Source organism: Triturus cristatus, chromosome 7 (genome assembly GCF_964204655.1).
Source record: "Triturus cristatus chromosome 7, aTriCri1.1, whole genome shotgun sequence".
NCBI classification, from domain to species: domain Eukaryota; kingdom Metazoa; phylum Chordata; class Amphibia; order Caudata; family Salamandridae; genus Triturus; species Triturus cristatus.
Genome location: NC_140590.1, coordinates 135,643,119 through 135,665,351, shown reverse-complemented (window position 1 = coordinate 135,665,351; position 22,233 = coordinate 135,643,119). Strand labels below are relative to the sequence as shown.

The 22,233-nt window shown below is 42.7% G+C and overlaps 1 protein-coding gene across 2 annotated transcripts in view; it reads right to left on the bottom strand.

Annotated features, from left to right (window-relative positions):
* Nucleotides 1-12,503: 12,503 nt before the first annotated feature.
* Nucleotides 12,504-22,233, bottom strand: part of LOC146809032 (lens fiber membrane intrinsic protein-like) — a 51,635-nt gene continuing 41,905 nt past the window's right edge. The window contains exon 5 of one of the 2 annotated variants that reach the window (XM_085615834.1): nucleotides 12,504-13,136. In XM_085615834.1, the coding sequence (XP_085471960.1) occupies nucleotides 13,066-13,136 (71 nt within the window). In that variant the 3' untranslated portion in view covers nucleotides 12,504-13,065. Of the gene's footprint in view, nucleotides 13,137-19,825; nucleotides 20,204-22,233 lie in introns of those variants that run through there. The other variant, XM_085615835.1, reaches the window with a different exon arrangement.

The following is a 22,233-nucleotide window of genomic DNA, read 5'->3' as shown; positions in this document are numbered from 1 at the left end:
GTGGTACAGAGAATTGGAGAAGTCCAAACGCGACATCACCAGTGCTATTGTAACCTGTAGCAAGGCTTCCGGGGTCAGAAGGTGGGCGACTTTTCGTATCCTGTAAAGCTGGAACATGCAGGCAGATGTTACAGCGCTCACTTGGGCCTTAAGATTGAGCTCAGAGTCAATGATGAACCCGAGACTCTTTACACAACCAGCAGGAAGGGGTGGAGGGCCGAGCTCAGAGGGCCAATACTGGGGGCCCCAGTGGGAAGCGCTCCTCCCGGGGAGGAGGAGCTCAGTTTTCCCAGGATTGAGCTTCAGTTGGTTTTGATTCATCCAATGCTGGATGTGTATCATGACCACCTGGAAGTTGGTGATGGCGTCAGGAGAAGTGAGGGGAAAAATAATTTGTAGGTCGTCCGCGTAGTTGAACACAGTGACGTCCCACCTACCCAAGGAGTGAATAAGGGGTTGGAGATACAAATTGAAGAGAAGGGGGATAAAGATGATCCCTGGGGGACGCCACAGAGCGACGGGGCGCTGGTAGCTCTGAAAGGGCCCAAGCTGACTGCTTGGGATCTTCCCTCGAGAAAAGACCTGACCCAGGTTAAAGCAAGCCCACGGATTCCAGCTGACTCGACACGGTGGAGTAAGATGGCATGATCCACCGTGTCGAATGCTGCCGACAAATCCAGTAGGACCAGTGCCTGGTAGAGTCCTCTGTCAGCGTTGCTTCTGAGGTTGTCCAGCACGGCTAGAATCACGGCCTCGGTTGAATGGGCTGGTCTAAACCCGGCTTGATTTGATTCTAAAAAGTTGGATTCCTCAATGAATTGCGAGAGGCAAGCAGTGACATCTGCCTCTAAGATTTTAGACAGGTAAGGTAAGAGGGAGATGGGCCGATAGTTGGCGAGGACCGCAGGGTCCGCGCCAGGCTTCTTCAGCAAAGGCACCAAGATGGCCTCCTTGAAAGACCTGGGGACTGTTCCAGAACTGAGAGAGGCGTTAAGTAGAGATAAAACACTGTGCGGAAAAGTGAGGCATATCTCACGAAACACTGAAGGTGGACAACAATCTTTGGGGGAGCCAGACTTCACTCGCGTAGCCAGTTTGGCTAGGGAGTCGGAGTCGAGGGTCGGGAAACAAGTCAAAGTAAAAGTGTTGATAGGAGGAGCTGCGACAGTAGCCAGAGGGAGGGAATGAGGGATAGAAGCTTTAATTACCAAAATCTTATCAATGAAGAAAGAGTTCAAGGCATTGCATGACTCAGCGGAGGGGGCTTGGTTGGGGAGTGTCCTGGCATCTGATGTTAATTCGGCAAGAGCCTTAAATATCTCTTTGGATTTACTAGGGGCAGTTAGTATTCTCTTAGAGACAAAGGCGGCCTTAGTGGTGGTAATGGCTTTTTGCATAATGCATTGTGTGCAACTCACACTCTGTGAGAAGTACATATAGCATATGAACTGCTATAGAAATGTAGTAAATCAGAAACTGTAGACAATGGCACTTCCAAGAACAAATATTCCTTAAGCGGTTTCTCTACAAATTTGTTAAATTTAACATAAAAATACTCAAAAGCTATAATAAAATGTGTCCTTTGAGGGACGGCAGCTCCAAACTCATTTCCTACCAGTTCAAAAGCAGTGGGGCAGACCGTCAGTTTTCAAATGGCGGGGGCCATGCTGGCTACATCCTCAGAAAGCAGAGCATCATGTTGCCCCTGCAATGTAGAGGATATGGCTTGATGTCGCTTTTTTATGTCACTTACGAACAGAAAAACAAAAACAGCCACTCAACTTGAAAGAAAACTGCTAGGGTGTGGGGGCTATCTTTTTTTGCTTTTCAGAAGAAACAACAAAGCATTTGGTGCAGGGCTTCCCATAATTTGGTGGCCATGCACCACATTTTCAGTACCTTCACAGGAACCATCAAGACGTCAGCTCCTGTGATCGCTCTAAATAAGGCAGTCCTCGGGGTGGTGGACAAAATGTTCTCTGCTTCTCTGGCAGACGAGTGTCCCTTCTAGCAGTAGTGGAGGGCTCAAAAAGGAGACTTGATTAAGGAGGCACCGCAGCCATTCTAATTCTTGAAGTAAGCACTGCCTTTGACTCGGTTGAGGTTCTGTAATTCTCGAGACTGACTCCATTTTATTGTGCCACCATTTTGTGTTGCCCTCACGTAGGCCTGTGAAGGTAGCCTGGCGAACGAAGTGGCCTGGCCTTCTTAGTATATGTATACATTAACTAGGTTTCTTTCTGACTCTGGAATGAACTGTAAAACTGACCTCTTCACCTGAAACTGACCTTGCAAAGCCAATTTCCCTGATCGATCTTTGTCTAAGATTGCCAATCAAGATACTGTACATGTAATCATGCCATGCCCTGCAGTGCCATCTAAATCAGATTAACCTTTGTGAACTATGTAATTATAATGTTTTGCCCATATCCTGCTAAAACCGCAAAGGCTACTCACCTGCTGACCCTCCAGATTTTCCATTTGTTTAGGAATGTAATTGGTACAACTCCCTTACATGCCTGGGGCAGGATAAAGAGTATATAAGACGTGAAGTAAGACCATTCTATGGACTACCTCATTCAGTTGCTACGGCTTCTGTGTGACGTAGTCACACTCAGTGAGACCCCTGAGAAGGAGTTTATATTTCTTCAAATGGCACGGCCAACGTGGGCCTCATCAGAGAAGTGGCTATCTGTGGGAGTGATCTTGTCAGAAGACAGAAATCTACTGAGGAGGACAGGACAGGACTCTACTAAGGAGGTACTCTGTGCACAGAGATTCTGGGGATTCTTTGTCTCTGCAGCCCAGTATATTTCTGATCTTCCTGATTTTGATCCTCCACATGATGTCACCCCTGACTGAGAACCTTTTTGGCGTGAGTATTTAAAAAAAAAAAAAGACCGTTATTTAGAACTTGGCAGTTAGAATTTGGACAACCATTTGTTTGGTAAAAGTCGTTATGCGGCTCTTACTGTTGGTTTTTGCCTTGGATTGGTAAGGTAGTTTAGTAACACTTACTATAGCTTTGGAATTTTGGAATTTGTGTTGGCCAACTTTGGATTTGTATATGCGAATTGCAATTTGTGTAGGCAGGTAATGAGGAGATTTTTCTCTATCTGGTTTTGTTGAACGGTGCAACGTACGGAGAGTACCTTAAGCACTACTTTGATTATAATATTGCATATTCTGCAGTATTTTTGGCATGCCTGTTTTCAAAGCTTACATGTGTTGCTTTTTCTTGGAGGTAACATAGTGTGATGTGAAGTAAATTAGCCGGCTCCCCTAGAGGGAATACCTAAATAGGTTTAGGTATAAAAACATATTTCTTCCTTGGGGATTCTGTATCCCCAGGGAATTAAAATATGGACACAATACATACAAGGATCCTTTGTTCTGCGCAATCTTATGAATGGAGATATGCAGAGCGATTTTTGGTGTTCTGCCAGCCAAAGCTAGTGAATTGAGTGTATCTTGGCTTCTTGGAAATAAAGGTCTGTGGGGCTGTTTTTGCAGTCTTTTGGAACACCATTGAGAAGCGCTTCTTGTAAATATGACTTACAACTAGTATTTACAAATGGTTTGGTTTAAGTACAGTCTGTGGGCTGTCCTTTGTTTCTGTCTGGAGTATTGATCTGTGGGTTAAATGTGTGTTTAAATGTCTGTGGTTTTCCCATTAGTGCAACTTCTGTAAGTAAATAGCGATGGCGCTATTTATGAAATAAATGACTAAAATGCGCTGTATTGTGTGTCCTGAGTGTTTGACCCCTTTCTGTTTATGTCTGAAATGAGCTCAATGTGTGTTTGTGGTTTTTTCTTGATGTTTTCAGTCTGTTAAGCAAAATGTCAGTTAATTAATTAAGTAGAAATTAAATAAAAATCCGGAAATGAACCATGTGATATGCTACAATAGCTATATGTTGCTATTTAATTTATAGAGTAAGCAATTATGCATATGTACAAACTGTTAAATGCTTAAAAGATAAAATTAAAATTCACATTCACTAGGAATAAAAAGGCATCAAAAACGAAATTGTGTGTTTTGTAGAAAAATAAACTTATAGTATTTTTTTTACTTACATACATTGTATTAGATGTTAACAGGCAAACACTTCAGCTGAAGTAAATCTTTGCTGAACTCAAACGCAACACGCATTGATATGTCAGAGTTTGAAAAAGACTGACACCGTGCTCATGTTATAACACTGAGAGACAAGCTTTTACTGCCGCGGAGCAAATAGCAGGTCACGAATAGACAGGAATGTTTACTCAAGCCAGGACTTCGCCCTCAGTTAAACACGGGTGGAACTTTGCATTTCAGGCTGTTGTTTTAAAAAAAGGTTCCAAAACTACGGTTCATTATTTTGTATTACAAGAAGACCTTTCAATTAAGGGTTTCCTCTCTTTAAGCATTTTTATAAGCATATTCTTGGTTCTAATGTTAGAATAATTGTTCTTTTTTAAAAAAAAAAAGTGGCGCAATAATTTGTCATGTTTCAAGTTAAGCTTCTGTGTTTAGGCTTCTAAATAAATGCGTCTAAAATGATAGGCAAGGGATGCAGCTTGCTTTTATATATGGACCTATCAAAAATGATTGGGTTTATTAAAAATAATTATTAATTATGAAAAAGAATTATTAAAAATAAGTGCTTCTAAATTCGTTTTTTAATATTTATAAAGCTTAATACTCATACTGTGACCTCCTAGCATTAAAATTTAATTTAAGTTGTGTTGAACCGCAAAAATGAGAACATTTGCATATGGAATTTCACTTGGCGCAGGCGTAAAAAACTCATTTTTCTAAGGATTTACATGAGATATGTCTAATGTTCAATCTCTGCAATTTGTAAAGAACATTCTGAGGATGATTAATATGTAGCACAATTATAGGATATCCCCAGGTGTCAAAGTCGAAATTGGGTGAGGACACTATTTAGGCAGCATTTTTTTTTCATTTAGAGTAGCTTTTAAAGTACCTTACTTAGGCTTCAGTAAATGCATACATTTAGGTATAATACAAATTTGCAGGTTGTTCTCATTTGGGGTTGCTTCTAATGGCTGAGTGAGCCAATGTGCCCGGTGCAGAGGTTTGAGTTTAATATCAGGGTTGAAGGTTTTAACTCTAGCTGGACCTACTGAGACGTTCATCCATTTAAGGTTGATGAAATGAGTACCATTGCATAGGGTGGTAACAAGCATTTGTTCTAAAGCTGGTATGTTGTGTTGTTGTGTTCTGTGAATTATTCACAGTAGATGTTTTTGAGTCTGGGAATAGGAGTGGATTGTGGCCCCTAAAGGGAGTAATATATATGGTATGTGGTTTTGGATAGGGTTGGTTATTGCAAGTTAGAAAGAGTTAGGAAGGTTTGTTTTGTCTTTGACAGCTTCAGGGTGAAGAGAGAGAGGGCTAAGGAGAGGCAGATTTTGACCTTGAGGTCAGTAAGGTGGGGGTTAGCAGTATGTTGAAACGAGGAGTTTTTGTATGACTCCTTTGAAGAAAACAATTTTGTGTGTTTTTTACGTTTTTGCATTTTGTCCTTCTATGAATTGTTCCTGCTGGTCCTGTGTGTCAGAAACGACACAGTAAGTTGTATTTGACAGCTGATCACCACTAACTGGTGACCAGTTGTCAAAAGGAGAGTGAGGAAAGTAAAAGAACGTGTACTTTCTGACAAATAAAGCAGGCCCGAATATTGGGTTTTGGGCTGCATGAAGTGCGTGCGTCACCGCTCATTTACATGTGCTATTGTAATTTGTCTATGAAGAGCGTGCGTCACCGCTCATTTATATGTGCTATTGTAATTTGTCTATGCTTTCTGTGCTTGGTATACAGCAAGTATACCTGATGGCTTGACATGTGTGTTTTTATTTTATGCACGTTTGTTTTTGTTTTTGCGTTGTGTTTACGCTTTTGCTTTTAATACTGTTACAAGCTCCCCTGTGTTGTGAGGGGATGGTCATGACGATGCCCATCGCTACGCAACAGTTGGTTGGACTTGTTCTGGTTACTAAATTTCACAGATATGATATTTCATGCTGTGAATATGACAGACAACACTTCACCAGTGCATGTCTATTTGGTTATAATGGTATTGAAAAAAAAAATAAACAAAAGAGATATACAGGATTAAAAGTGTGTCACCTGCAGTTAGTCATGTTACTGCTCCTTCCTTTAAGGGACGAGCAGCCTAGATTGATGTTCCCTGATTAGACCCTAAGGATGAACTATAAATCTGTGGCTCTTGCTAAAGGTGACCTAACTTTCCTTATGATATTGCACTTCTACATGTAGTCATAAGAGACACCAAGAGTTTCTTATTTGCTGTCCTGAGTAGCAGGATTGTGATTTTAAGTGGGTATAGTGCCCCCTCCGGACAGGTGACTAGGGAAAGGAAAAATTGTAAATCAGACACCAGAGACCTGAGAATTATTAGGCTAGGGTGACAGGTAATCTCAGTGATCATGAGGAGATATTGTTTAGCCTGTGTATTGCATGGTGCACTTGCTGCACAATTATTAAAGGGAGGTATCTGCATGCCCCTGATAATTTGTATCATGCGTTTCCCCTTTTGAGGTGTTCTAGATAAGGAATGTAGGAACACACAGATGTAGTAATTTAAGAGATGTTTATCCCATTAGAAAATCATGAAATGAACATTTGTAAATCCATAAGGGACTGGCCTATCTGTAAAACTGGTGCCACTATGAACCACGTCCAGTTTTACTAATGATACCAGAATGTTTAATTGATTGGTTATTGAATTTGCCTTTTGGATTCCCCTCCTTTATATCTGTCCTACCTCATGAGCATTTTCTTTTTTTTTTTCCACACTCCCCTTGGAGCAACCTCCTTCTCTATTAGGAGCGTTTAATATGGTGATCTGTTCTAAAAGTCTTAGTTTTCTCTGGTCTGTATCATACCCTGTTCTCCTCAGGTTTTGAGCTGATCATGCATCTAACTGACACATTTTCACTCTGGCTCCTGCAGTCCCGCATTTTGGTGAGTCAGCACTGATTACAGCTCAGGCTACTGGTGCCATACCTTTTTGATGGTGCACTGTTCAAACACATGTTGTGACTGATAAAGGAGAAACTGCAACATGGTCAATCTCCTTGTGGCTTAATTATATTGAGATTGGATACAGACTGTCATGTAGCTGATCCTATAGGCTGGCACACTGTGTGTTTGAGTGTTGGTATGAGTTACTGTGATACGTTTGGCTGGCTGGCACTCTTAGGGTCTTGAGATGATCAGTGCTGCCTTCTTTAATAGGCACCACTCTGAAATTGATTCTGGGCTTAACTTCACCTCAGAGAGCTACTTTGAAGGTACTGGCGAGCTACCAGTGGCTCCCGAGCTACTCGTTGGAGACCCCTGGACTAGAAGTACTGCCTTTGCATCTTATGAGAGTGACAGTGCATTCTAAACCAGAGTTGTCCCATGGCTTCTGGCCACTCCCTTGAAGATTGCAGGCCACCTGCCTGCAGTCCTATTGTTAAATACAATGAACTGTTTTTATACTACACTGAAGGAAACTAACAACTGTGTCACATTTCCTACGTCACTAGATTCTGCGGGAATTAAGTCATAATAACCTGCAGAACATTGATTTAAGCCTAATTCCCATCAGTGACAGCTACAGATGAAAGGCGGATGTCTTGGCCCTACAGCCCCAGCACCCAGAAAGTAGCAAGGCTGAACAGCGATCGCCAGCGCGCTATCAATGGTATCGTACTTGCTCCATCAGACGGCATTGGGCATCACAAAACCAGAGTTTCAGTGTAAAAGAGCGAAAGAGAAGGATCCCTGTTGTTGATAGCAGGGCTGGTTTGAGGCTTCAGTTTTCTACCTGTCATGTGCTGGTAACCTCTGACAGTGTGCAGTCCCTTGAACCCCTTGGGCTGAGTTTTGGCCACCCCCCCCCCTTTTTCTTTGCTCCAATAGAAGGGCAGTGCACTGGAGGATCTAAGATTGACAAAAGGCAGTACATTATGGTGCCCATGAAAGAGCAGCCTGAGCGTCCTTTGACACTGAATAATGAGTGTTGGAGCCTGAGAATGTAGACCCGGGTCTGCACAAGAGGATCTGTGCCCATGACCAATGAAGAGCACATTATTTGTAGTGTCTGCCGCAGAGGAGAGACACTGGTGCACTGCCTTGTGACATTGAGACTTTCGAGTGAGCTGTGAGTGTTTGCCAGGAGGGCACTCCAACTAAGCAGTACTATTTTCATGAAGAGGCCTGAATCGAGAGGCCCAATGCGCAAGAAGACAATGGAAGCAGATTTGATGGACGATAGAAGCCTGCCAGAGAGGCTTGGAACGGACTTTGGGCACAGTTGCACAAGCGATTCCAGTGCAATTGTATAAAGTAAATGTTAATTAAGTTCTCATTTGACTGAATTGCCAAGGAAGAGGAAGTGGCTCCACCTCTAGCATCCAAAAATGGTCCACCAGAAGTGAGTCTTCGTGCTACTATGTGTGTTCGGAGACCTGTCCCGAGAGAAGTAGAGAATAATAAGATGATGTTACAGCAACACCTTGACGACCTAATGAATATCGATATAGACCTAGATTCAGATTAACATGAGTCTTAGGTTATTGCCTACGTAATGGCAAAAGGAGTGTCTGAGGTTCTGTAATTCTTTAGACTGACTCCATTTTATTGTGCCACCATTTTGTGTTGCCCTCACGTAGGCCTGTGAAGGTAGCCTGGCGAAAGAAGTGGCCTGGCCTTCTTAGTCTATGTATACATTAACTAGGTTTCTTTCTGACTCTGGAATGAACTGTAAAACTGACCTCTTCACCTGAAACTGACCTCGCAAAGCCAATTTCCCTGATCGATCTTTGTCTAAGATTGCCAATCAAGATACTGTACATGTAATCATGCCATGCCCTGCAGTGCCATCTAAATCAGATTAACCTTTGTGAACTATGTAATTATAATGTTTTGCCCATATCCTGCTAAAACCCCAAAGGCTACTCACCTGCTGACCCTCCAGATTTTCCATTTGTTTAGGAATGTAATTGGTACAACTCCCTTACATGCCTGGGGCAGGATAAAGAGTATATAAGACGTGAAGTAAGACCATTCTATGGACTACCTCATTCAGTTGCTACGGCTTCTGTGTGACGTAGTCACACTCATTTGAGTTTAATAAAAATGTTCTTTTATATTTCAGCTTCTGTGCCAAATTCTTTATTATTGGTTTGAATGGCCTGTGAAGGTAGCCTGGCGAAAGAAGTGGCCTGGCCTTCTTAGTCTATGTATACATTAACTAGGTTTCTTTCTGACTCTGGAATGAACTGTAAAACTGACCTCTTCACCTGAAACTGACCTCGCAAAGCCAATTTCCCTGATCGATCTTTGTCTAAGATTGCCAATCAAGATACTGTACATGTAATCATGCCATGCCCTGCAGTGCCATCTAAATCAGATTAACCTTTGTGAACTATGTAATTATAATGTTTTGCCCATATCCTGCTAAAACCCCAAAGGCTACTCACCTGCTGACCCTCCAGATTTTCCATTTGTTTAGGAATGTAATTGGTACAACTCCCTTACATGCCTGGGGCAGGATAAAGAGTATATAAGACGTGAAGTAAGACCATTCTATGGACTACCTCATTCAGTTGCTACGGCTTCTGTGTGACGTAGTCACACTCATTTGAGTTTAATAAAAATGTTCTTTTATATTTCAGCTTCTGTGCCAAATTCTTTATTATTGGTTTGAATGGACTAAGTGTCAGTGAGACCCCTGAGAAGGAGTTTATATTTCTTCACGGTGAATCACAACATTCTGCTCAAAAAGGATTCAAAGGGCTGGAGTATCAGGGAAAGCCCTGACCTGGCTCAGCTCATTCCTGACGGACCGATCCTTTCAGGTATTCAACGAGTCCTTCTCTTCAGACATCATCCTTCACAACTGTGGAGTCCTGCAGGGATCTTCCTGGAGTCCCATGCTTTTTAATCGTTAAATACAGCCACTCGCAGACATTGTAACTCAATTCAGGATCTTCATAGTCTTCTACTTGGATGACACCCAACTGGTATTCTCACTCACCCCAGACCTGGACCCTGCAGCCCCCACTTCGGGACCATGTCTGGAGCTTGCAGCCAGTTCGATGGACAAGTCTTGCTTTAAATTGAATGGAAGCAAAACCGAACTGATGATCATAGGGAACAATCCAACCCCCCCCCCCGGTCCCTGGGTTGGCTGAAATGTCGAGGCAGGGTACGTTTGGATAAAACTCCATCTGTGGCAACCCAGGCTACCAAACTCTTGGACTGTTGTTTTAGTCTCCATCGAATGTTATGCAAAATACTTTACCTGCATCCACCGATCCAGGAGGCTCTTAGTTCAGTCACTGATCCTCTTCCTCTTGGACAAATGCAACTCACTCTACCTGGGTGCACCCAAAGCAGTCATCAGCAAATTACAAGTTGTGCAGAATGCAGCAGCATGTACTTTGTTAAAAATACCCAGATACCCGTCTGTGAGACAAGATATTACAGACCTAAGCTGGCTCCCAGTCGCCCAAATAATGAAATTGAAGGCCCTGTGCATTGTGCACAGAGCCATCCAAATGCAAGGACCTCAAATCTCTCATCAGCTCATTGCCCCCTACATCCCTAAAAGGATCCTTGGATACTCTAATGCACAAAGGGCCACAGTTCCTTCTAGCAGAAGAGGAGAAAGTGGACGACGATCCTTCAGCTTCAGTGTATCCAATCTCTGGAACTCCCTACCCCTAGCATTGCGGACAGTGCACAACAAACTGTCTATGCATAAACTACTCAAGACTTGGCTATTCAAGTACTAGCCCCAGACGGAGTATCCATTATACTCAGGCCGGCTTTAGCACTGGTGGTGCCCTGTGCGATAATGTTTGTTGGTGCCCGCCCCATTGACCACCTCTGCCACGGATTCCCTCACTTTCACCATTTGACGGTACCCCTAAAGTCTCCATAACCACTGTCTCTTCATTTAGTTTTATAGCACCACTCAAAAGTTTAAAGTTTCAGAACACATTACATCACACACACATTGCACAATCATACATGTGTAATCAATGTGTAGGAAATGTTACATAATACAGAGGCCTACAAGGTGTAGGAGTGGCATATCATCCATTGTGGTAGGCAGTATAGTTGAAGAGTCCTTGGTCTGGAAAAACACAAATTCAGAATTTAAAATGCAACACCATTGTTATGGGTTTTCCTTAATAATAAGAATTGATTTCTACCCAAATGAACCCTTTTTGCAATACAATGATAACGAAAAACAAGGCAAAAAACATATTGCTCAAATATATTCCTTGCAGTTTGCATGCAGCTGTTTGATGACAGTTAATAGTTCACTGCTCTATATTAGGACTTTAACTTATAAACTGCAAGTAACAAAAGGATCTCTGTGACGAAAGCAGTAACCCACTGATATTTATATTATGTGCGCTTTGTGATCTGAATGGGACATGTTCTTTGCAGCAGGCATATTAACCCTCTGCACTACGATGAGTCAAAACTTCCAAGATTCCTAGATAAAGCTCCTGTCTCTCTCCAGGAAGAACATTAATCAACAAAGTTATCTTGACATGTTTAATGATGCCTGAAAACTGCTGCCACAAGGAACGCAGCATCAGGTGCTTTTAAAATGTTAAAACAATAAACATGGCGCCCCCGCCCAAGTCAGTGCCCAGTGCAATGGCACCGCTCATACCGCCCTAGAGCTGGCCCTGTTTCTACTCAGTGTGGTTCCAGCAGCGATGGGCTGCCTACGGGTCCCCATGTGCTCTATAAATGTGATTAGTATAGTATAGAAATGTTTCAGCTGTAAACTGTATGTACTTCCTGAGGACAGCGGGCTGCTGCTTATTCACAGACCTTTCAGGTCCAGGTCACTTCAGGCTCCACAACATTTTGAAGGATTTCCACCCCAGACCTATATACCAGTATCAATGGAACTCTGGATGCCATAGTACAGGAAGAGTAACTAGTGTTGGAGTTTAAGATAGCTCTAAGAGTATTGATGCTAGCAGGCTATGAACAAGATACTTAACCTTTGATGCTATTTCTTGTGGATATGTCTCTGACCTCTGTTTCCTGACCTTTAGATTAGTCCCAGCTGCCAGACTAAAAGTATTTGCTCCTTTGCACCAGCAGGTGGCGCCTTTGCACTATACAACAGCCTTGCCCCTCCCTGGAATAAAAGGTTGCATGTAGGCACCACTGGTGCAGATCAGGGCATACAAATTCTCCCTACTTCCACGGATAGAGTAATTTCACAGATACACGCACATGCACTCATCACACACTTGGGCCCATTTCACTAACATACACTCGATTACTCTATCAGCATTGAACCTGCGGAGAGAAAACTCCTAAACACCCTGTATCTACAGTGAGGCCAATAGGATCAGTTTGATACTGTCCTGAGTCAAGATCTAAACAACAATAATCAAATAGAGTACTCAATAATTGACAAGAAATAACCACCAACACTGTATTTAAAATAATGGTACTTTATCTAAAATTAGTTCAAAGAAAATCAATCAAGCAAAATCATTATTCTCATAGTTACCTATTCTAGCTAAATGTCATAAATGGGTCAGGACAGGTCTCTCAGTAGAAGTCTCCCGAGTCACCGTCCTCACAGCATCGATCCTCACCAACGCAGGTTTGGGAAGAAGTGGCCTTAGACCCTCTCTAGGCTAACAATACTTATAGAAAATCTTACAAATTAAAGCAACATAAAACGTTCTGAATATCCGTTGAACCGCTGAGCAGAGCGAGCAGGAAAGGATGTAGCATCGCTACATTTGGAAAATCTCCGCTCAGAAAAATCACAAAAATAAAAAGACGGAAGAAGGAAACTCGAGTTTTACAAATGTTTCTTTTGCGCACACATTTCCTCGGAACCACCACTGTAATCACAAAGTTCATTGTGGCTCCCTTGTCCTCCAAGGTTACTTGGACGCTTGCCTGGAGTCACTGTCATCACGGAAACTTTCAAAACTCCAGCAGATGCCATGGTCAGGTGACTTTCAACCATGTTCAGCAAGGCCCTCTCATCCGAATTCGATCACTCGAGCACAGGCTGTAAACGGCAGCCATTTTATCATAGGCCAAAACGGACCATCTTAATTAAAAGAGACAAAAACAACGTTACCACAGCATAGTGATTAAACAGTGTTAACCCCACTAATACCCTTATGTGTATGTAATTATCTAGCCTTTTGCAACACAATAAAGCATTAGTACACGTTATTTCAAAAGCGTTTTTGTGCTTAAAACAAACAGCACTCAGCAACATTCATTTAATTAAACCTGCACATTATTATTAAGCAACATATATGCATTCCCACGTGTAGTTTTCTCTTGTTAATTCGTGTTGGTTAATCAGAATTTTTACACAAAACAAATAATTAATGATTTCCAATTAATATTTTTAATTTTCGACATATAGACAAAACTGGAGCTTAAAAATCCAATAAATTTTCAACAGAAAACTCTGCTCCAGCAATCCCCCCTTTGGTGATATTATCACCAAATAAAAAACCCCCCCCAAAAAAAAAAATTGATTAATTTCTTTTTCCCTCCCCTGTTTTTACAACACAAACACACCAATCTTAGTATCAATAAAGCAACAATTATACAAGTCAAAGGAAACAATATCTTACCTATAATAGTACTACCTATTTTTGCAATAAAACTCTTAACAGCAACTATTTTATTAGCTATTTTAGTCCAGATACTCTCAGCTTCCAGTGGTACTAATTCTTCATGCAAATCAGTAATATTTTTGATATAGACCTTCAGGTCTTTGCTTTCGTCAGGAATGTAAGTGCAACAATGTTGAACTTTCAGCATTCCACAGACTCCACCCTCTTTGGCCAATAGAATATCAAGGGCAAGTCGATTTTGCATAGACATGGCACGTATGGCAATCATCTCCGTATTCACCAAAAGAAACCCTCCAGCGGTACTTGTCGATAAGCGATCCACCACTGTTGACAGTTTCCGAATTCCATATGCATTCAAAGAAATTCCCACTGCTGGAATTAAAGCTCCAAAAATATCACCTACAATTTCAGACCAAGTTTCTCTCTTAAAACGTGTTAGTAAATTAATATGTTCTACATCTTCTATTCTATCTATATGAAAGATCTTTGGAAAGACCAGGCCCACATAACACGTGCCATACCAATGGTCAGGCAACCTGTAATAAGCCTTGTTCCCACAAACATAATACACTCCTGGGAAAACTGGATCCTCTCCTCCCTTGAAACCCCATCCTGTTGCAATGAAGTATGTATCATGACACTCACTAGTCCCAACAAAATATGTATCATATTGGGATTTCCTTCTTGTAATGCATAGCTTACCCTTCTGTGGTGCATCTAGAGCTAAAGTTGGACTAGCCCCATTTCTCAATTCTTTCCCCATCTCAATGTCCCAAATTGTCTCACTCATTTTATATTTCCCTGCCTTTTCATGCATGCTCATTCTCCTTTCCTCTACCATGTTTAGGAAAGCTTTCTCCTCTTCTTTCAAACTGCAAGTTAAATTGTTCTTAAAAATGTAATCTAATGTTAATTCTTCTTTTTCAATAAAAATCTCACCAAAAATGTTAGCTTCTTTAGCTGAATTCAGCTTTTTGTTCATAGGCAATTGCCCAAAAATGTTATCTTTGTTAGACATCTCATAATCTATTTTCCCTAACAAATAAAAAACACTACTCAACACACTACATGAAATTCCATACGTAGCTGGTAAATGGTGATAAGTAACACCCTCTGAAACGGATGCAGGTAACTGCATACATACGTAGCAATCCCTAACTTCCATTGTCTTCACGTATTCATACAACAATTTTGAAAAAACATTACTTGAAAAATCATTAATTGACCTATCTTTATGTATATAAGTATTACCAATTCTAGTTGGAACTACTTTTTGTGAACTCTTCTTTGCATTAGTCACATTCTCAGTATGTATCTCAAATGTACCTATTGTAACTCTAAAAGTAACTAATAAAGCTAATACACCCCATAATAGCATTAATAATCCAGTACAGCAGCAGCACATTTTACACCATCTTTTTAAGAAGGCACATCTACTTTGGTTATTCTCTATGTTAGCCATTTTACTACTTTGGCAGTGTCTTTTGACTTAGCCTCTTCTACTCCACCACTGAGTTTTAGAACTCTAGATTATTTCACACAGCTAATTTCAGATTTTTCTTCTTTTCACTTTTCTCCAAGTGACTCCTTTAGTTCACTCAATTTGGATATTCATCATTCTTCACTTCAACTTCTTCGACATCAAATTGTATTAGATCTCCAACAACATCCTCAGTATCCGACTTTTCATCAATGTCAGTCAAGATAACTTTCAGGATTTCACCTGTATCTTCCTCAACCACTTCTCGTACGGTCTCCTCTGGATTTCCTTGACTTTCTGCCTCTTCACCTTCAGACAGTGCCACGTACGTCCATTCCGGCGACCTATACTTCTGGTTAGGTTTTCTTATCCTTTTGATCTCCTCTGGTTCTTTCGACTCTTTTCTTTTTTCACCTTTTGCTGGATTCTGACTCGACACCTCATTCACTTGTTCAGCTTTCGAAGTATTTGCTCGTGTCAATCTGTATCTCAGCCTCTTTACTCTGTTGTTCAGCCAAAGATCTCCTCTCACAACCTTTTTTGGTCTTGTTTCTTTATTATTTCTTTCTCCAATCCAAGTTCTCTTTCTCAGAACTCGACCCTCTGATTTCTCATTCTCACTTTCATCCGATTCTGTTTCAAATGCCTCTTGTTCTTCAGCAGTTTTCTTTCGCTCCACAGTCTTTTCCACCACTGTTTGAGACTTCCCTATTTCTGTCCCTCCTCGGGTCTCCGACACGCAATCTTCTTGCTGTCTACTTGTCCCTTCACCTAGCTTATCAAGAATGTTCCCTACACCTCCTCGGGGGTCTTCCGCAATCTGTCCCTCTCTATCTTCTTCTGACCCTACTTCTTCAGGTATAATCTCAAGTGGTTCTTCAATCTCCTCATCTGATTCAGGAGTATTCTCTGTGGAACTGCTCTTTTCTCTTCTTTTTTCTCCTCTTCTCGTTGGAACTTCAGACACTCTTACAGAATCTGATCTCCCTTCTGAGACTCTCACTGGTTCTCTTGAAGCCTCTTCTGATTCTCTTTCAGAATTTCGATTTCTTTGCACTGACTCAGCTTCTTCATCATCGCTGGAATCTGACTCTTCAAAATACTCCTTACCAGTCCCATCTTTTGGGTTTGGAACTCTCAGAGTATGACTTGCATGTACCCAGTTTTTCACACCAGCACACTTTACTGCAGTTGTCGTAGTCAGAATAACTTGTCTTGGCCTTCCCCACCTTGGAACCAAGCAATTTCTTCTTCTGTGTACTTTAATCCTCACCCAGTCCCCTGGACTCAGATCATGAGCTTGCTTCTTCTCAAGTGTGGTAGCGTCTTCTCCAACCTGGTGAAACACAGAATGAACTGCGTCAGCCAGGCCTTTACAGTAATCCAAAATCATGTCATCAGTTATTGTCATCAACTTATTGACAGGTACAAATGCATGACGCATTGCACGTCCCATCAAAATCTCATGTGGACTCAAACCAGTAGTGCAATCTGAAGTAGATCTAATAGTCATTAGCACTAGAGGCAAGACATCAGGCCATTTCATTCCAGTGGCTAAACACATCTTACCAATCCTGTTCTTGATCGTGCCGTTCATCTGCTCCACCACGCCAGAAGCCTCTGGCCTGTATGCACAATGTAGCTTCTGCTGTATGCTCAATGCTTCACAAATTAAACTCATGAGCTCATTATAGAAGTGTCCACCTCTATCAGACTCAATCGTTACTGGAAACCCGTACCTAGGAATCAACTCTCTTAACAGTAACTTTGCCACTGTTATTCCATCATTTCTCCTAGTCGGATAGGCCTCCACCCATCTTGAGAACAAACAGACTACCACTAGAACATACCTCAATCTGTTCACTTGGGGCATTTCAATGAAATCAATCTGCATTCTCGTAAAAGGACCACCTTCTCTGCCTATCGTTCCCAGACTCACCACTGTCTTTTTCCCAGTGTTAAATTGCTGGCAAATCAAACATCTTTGAAGATGCTCTCTGCAATCGTCCTGAACTTTGCATTGTACCAAGTCTGTTTAAAAGACCTGATCATCGCATCCCTTCCCAAATGTCCCTGGCCATGATACATCCTTGCCATTGTTGACAACATAGAGTTAGGCATGACTGGTCTACCATCTCTATAGACCCAAACATGATCTGTTTCTCTTGGGGCACAACCTGCCTTGATCCAGTCTTTCTTTTCTTCCTTTCCTGCCTCATCCTGCAACTGTTTCACCTCATCCCATGTCTCTAGGACATTAGTAAACATCACAGAACAAAAAGACATTTCCCCTTCTCGTTCCCCATTAATCGAGTGATTATTTTTCGCACAATACTGTGCAATGTCATTTGCGAATCGGTTTCCAACCGTTACAAAATCATCTCCTTGTCCATGGGCAGCACATTTTACAACTGCTAATTCTTTAGGCAGCTGTATCGCCTCAAGTAATTTTCCAATCACTTCAGCATTCTTTATTGGAGTCCCACTCGACGTCAAGAAACCTCTCTGTAGCCAAAGCTGGCCAAAATCATGCACAACTCCAAATCCATACTGACTATCAGTCATCACAGTCACTCTCAGATTCTCTCCAATTTTGCAAGCTTTTGTCAATGCCACCAATTCAGCAACTTGAGCAGATTTCACTCCTTTCAATGGTGAAGCTTCCATAACTTCTGAAACCTTGCACACTGCATATGCTGCACTCAGCACACCCTCATCATTCCTCAGACATGATCCATCCACAAACAACACATGATCACTCTCAGGCAATGGAAGATCTCTTATGTCTGGTCTCGGTTTTGTACAGTAATCAAGCACATCTAAACAATTGTGATCATCTTCTGTTTTCACACCCACATTTTCAATATCTGGCAACAATGTTGCTGGATTCACGTTCACACATCTCTCAAGAGTCACATTTGATGCTCCCAGAATGACTTTCTCATATTTAGTCAGCCGACTATGTGACATATACTGAGTTCTGCTTCTTGTCAAAAGAATTGCCACATTATGAGGTACGAATACCCTTACAGGATATCCCATTATTATACCCTCACTCTGTTCCAGGCTTCTGCATGTGGCAGCTACAGATTTCAAACAACCTGGTAAACCCACAGCTACAGGGTCAAGTGTCGATGAGAAGTACGCAATAGGCCTCCTCAGCTGTCCATGCTTCTGAATTAACACTGAAAGTGCACATCCATTTCTCTCACTGCAGTACAACTCAAACTCTTTTTCATAGTCTGGCATACCCAAAGCAGGGGCTTCACACATTCTGCTCTTCAGCTCCTCAAATGCTGCCATTTGTTCTCCATCTAGTTCCTGCGCACTCTCAGTATCTTGCTCTCCTGGGTGACTTCAGATGCCAGTCAATCATGACAATATGGATGTTACGGTGTGGTAAAACTAGCTCAGGGCCTTTCTGCCAAAAAAAGTGTCCACTCCCCGGAACAGGGGAGAAGGGGTTGAGAAATCTGCAGTTAGATAGACTATCCACCAGGAAAAGTGAAAGTGTGTGACTTATTCTTCTGACTTTATTTTCTAACCAAATCTACCTCACATTTAGAAGAGATACCCAAGCAGTGCCCCTTAAAAGGATCTGAGGAGTGACCTCACTCTGTGGAACTGGCTGTCTACCCACCAGTGCTTGGCGAATGCATGCAAAATAACCACATAGCAGCCTGCCAGACAGAGGAGGGACAGCCCTCGCCAATGCACTGAGCTACCTCTGCCTTGGATGAAGTGAGCTGGTAGGCATTCAGACTGGCTTCTTCTTGCCCAGGGCATAGCATGTGTTTAAGTACAGATGATCCACCTGGAAAGGGTCACTTTCTGCACTACCTTCCCCTTCTTGGCCCCAGCCAAACCTATGACAAGCTGGTCATCTACACAGCATTCCTGGTGTGCATAATATAAAAACTAAAGGCTCTTCTCAGGTCAAACCAATGTAGCCTCTCACTTTATTTGAGAGATGTGGCAGAGAGAACAAGGCAGCAAGTGGGATGGACTAACCTATGTGGAAGGTGGACACAATACAACCCACCTGCAGGGGATTTCTGGGGGTCCCCTTTCTCCATTCCAGAGTGATGCTCTGCGGGTCTGCACTAAGAGTGCATTACTGTACTGTCAGTGCACCTCCTAAGAACAAGCTTGTCCCTATGCCAACATCCGTAATACAGTGCAGATGCAGAAGCATATAAATTCCCTCCTTTGCATGGGGCCACACTCCCATGTAAATGAGGGAACACCCTCACACGATAAGGCTGGAGCTAAATGTGTGCCAGCGCTGTCAGTGTTATAGAATGGGTAGCACAAGCGTCGGCGGTCCCTTCTGCAATATCATGGTGACCTGGGGATGTAAAAAGCAGGCAAACACTCCCATTGCGCCACTGAGGTCCTTTCTGTAATACTAACCGTGGTTCTAGAGACCTATTCAACCAGTTTCACTTGGGAAACATAATCACATCGAATCACTAAGATCACAGAAGCAACACAAATGGGTGTCCAATGACCGGAGTCCTCCAGCATTCATCCCAAGACTACAGAAGACTAGAGACCTGAAACTAACGGTGAATACTTGTTAGTTTGGATGACGACCCCCTTAGTGTCTATATTGTAACACCAAATGTTAATAATCTGAAACAAACTGTAAAACCTACAAAACCATTAGAAAAAAACAATTTATTTGAAAATAGAAAATAAGTTCCACAATCCATAGGTTTTGTATGTCAGCAAAATCAAAGTATTTTACAGTCCATTCTTGTAGGAATGTTGAGTGTAATGTTATCTCCTCTTCTGGAGACTTTTCAAAGTATGAAAGCAGCGGAGGCATCTTAACAGCCATGTTGCAGGTCTTCCTATGTTCAGCTCTGTTTCTGTGCAAAAAAGAGCTGAAAATGATGAGCACTTGCTCCGAAAGAGTCCAGCACCGGGTGGCTTCATGCCAGTGTTCTTGAGCACCATCCATTCTGTTTCCTGCTTCAGGTCTTCTTCAGTTCACCCTCTACTGAGCTTCCTTCTTGAAGGACACCAAGGCAACAACACCTGCCCGTGAATGAGCCACAAGAAGATGAGACGCAGAGACCACAAGTGGAGGGAAAGAACAAAGGTCAAAGGTCAGTGGATAAGAAACCAACATTCTCAATATGTATATCAAACTTTTAAGTAGACTGTACAGCTTCCCCCAGCTCCGCAGTGAGACAAAAGCACCTCACATAAACCACCAACAAGCAAAAAACAAACAAAAACTGAGAGTGATGTTTAGCTTCCATGCAAAAGGAAAGTTTCAGACCCAACACCTATGTGCCTTGTAGTTTCTAAAGAGAGAGCTCTGATGTTAGCTTCTGGTGCGCATGCAACACTTGGGCATATGGGTGAATGCTGTCTTCCTGCTGCAGGAGGTCTCTTATCACTCTGGGCCCACTGTCTACTTCATTAGGCCTGCGCATGCGTCACTTATAAATGGAGGAGGAAAACATCTTTCTGAGGAGCTTATCACCTGCCTCGCTGAATGCTGAGATCGCCAAATACAAGGCTGCCTCGAGCCTAATTAAGAGTTTAGTAGACAATGCGCTTCATCGCAAACAGAGTATGCTGCCCGCCAAAACCTGGGTCCGCCCGCCTCATTTAGAGATAGTCAGACCTCTTGAGCGGCTTGGACGCCGCTCAAGATGGCCGCCTGAGTCCGGGGCTCCGCCGCACTGGGATGATCTCTCCTGCCTAGCACCGGTCTATGCGATGTTTCCCCACACTCTCCGCCGGTTCCTGCAGTCGGAGCATGTAGAGCGCATGGTGAGCCTGAAATGAGCACTTGGTGTCTTTTAAAAGCTCCGTTTTTATCCCGTTTTGGATGCGCCTCATAGCGGCCGCCATTTTGTTTTTCGGCGCGATGATTTACACGCAGCTGTATTTCCCCTCATGAACATGGAATTTCGGAGTGCGACCTCGCTGGACACTGCATAATTTCCTCACTTTTTTCTTCTTTTTGTATTTAACACTTTATAGCCAACTTTCAAAGGAGTTTTTTTTTTTTTATTGACAAGGGTGCACTTTCCTCAGTTTGCTTGTGGATCGAGGACTTCTGTCAGACGCTGTTTTGTGCCACTTTATTTTCCTGCTTCAAATCCTTCGGAGCCCTTGGTTCTTCATTGTGGCAGGAGGAGGTGGCTGTGAGGGCATTGGGTGGATCGGTGTTATCCCGTTAAGTGCCTATTAAAAATCTTGTGACGACGCTGCGCACTCCCCTGAGGTGCGATCTTTGTGGGGATTTGATTGGAGGACACCTATGGGCAAGCTACGCAGCCCGAAGTTTGTTTTTGTACCCTCAAAGGGCTTCCACGGCTCCTCCTTCCCCTTCCTCATCAGTTGATCTTTCTTCCAGTTCTACGGATCCAATGGCGGCAGCGTCGTCCAGTTGTCCTCCCTTGTCACAGCCAGCCTCCAGTAAGTCCTCTTCTTCTGCAACGTCATCCAAGCGATTAAAACAGAACTCTACTCCTCCGGACCAACCATCACCCCCTATCTCCATGGAGTTAATTCTGGAAGAGACACGGGCTTTACGTCCGTTTGTTGAGGAAACCAATCACAAGATGCAACTTTTTGAGGAGAGGTGGTCAACTATTGAGAACAGAGTGTCGGTGGTGGAACATCAGATCTCGGAGCTTCAATCTCACTCTCAGCGTATCACCTCGCTAGAGAAATCTGTTCTTGCTCTTCAGCAACATACCGAAGATTTAGAAAACAGAAATAGGAGGAACAACCTGCGCATTTATGGTCTGCCGGAGTCTTTGGAGAGTGATGACCCCGTCTCGTTCTTCTCCTCTTTCCTCCCGAAACTTCTGGATATGCCTCCTACCACCTCTCTTAGTATCCAAAGGGCTCACAGGCTGGGTCCTCGTCTATCAACTGCAACTAAGCCTCGAGGAGTTATCATTCTCTTTCTGAAGTTCACGGACCTACTCCTTGTCCTCTCTGCGGCTAGAGCCAAGCGCCAAGTTTCCTGGTTGGGCCAGAGGGTTTTCCTTGCTCAGGATGTTTCCAATGTTACTGCAGCGAGAAGAAAAGAGTTTTTGAAC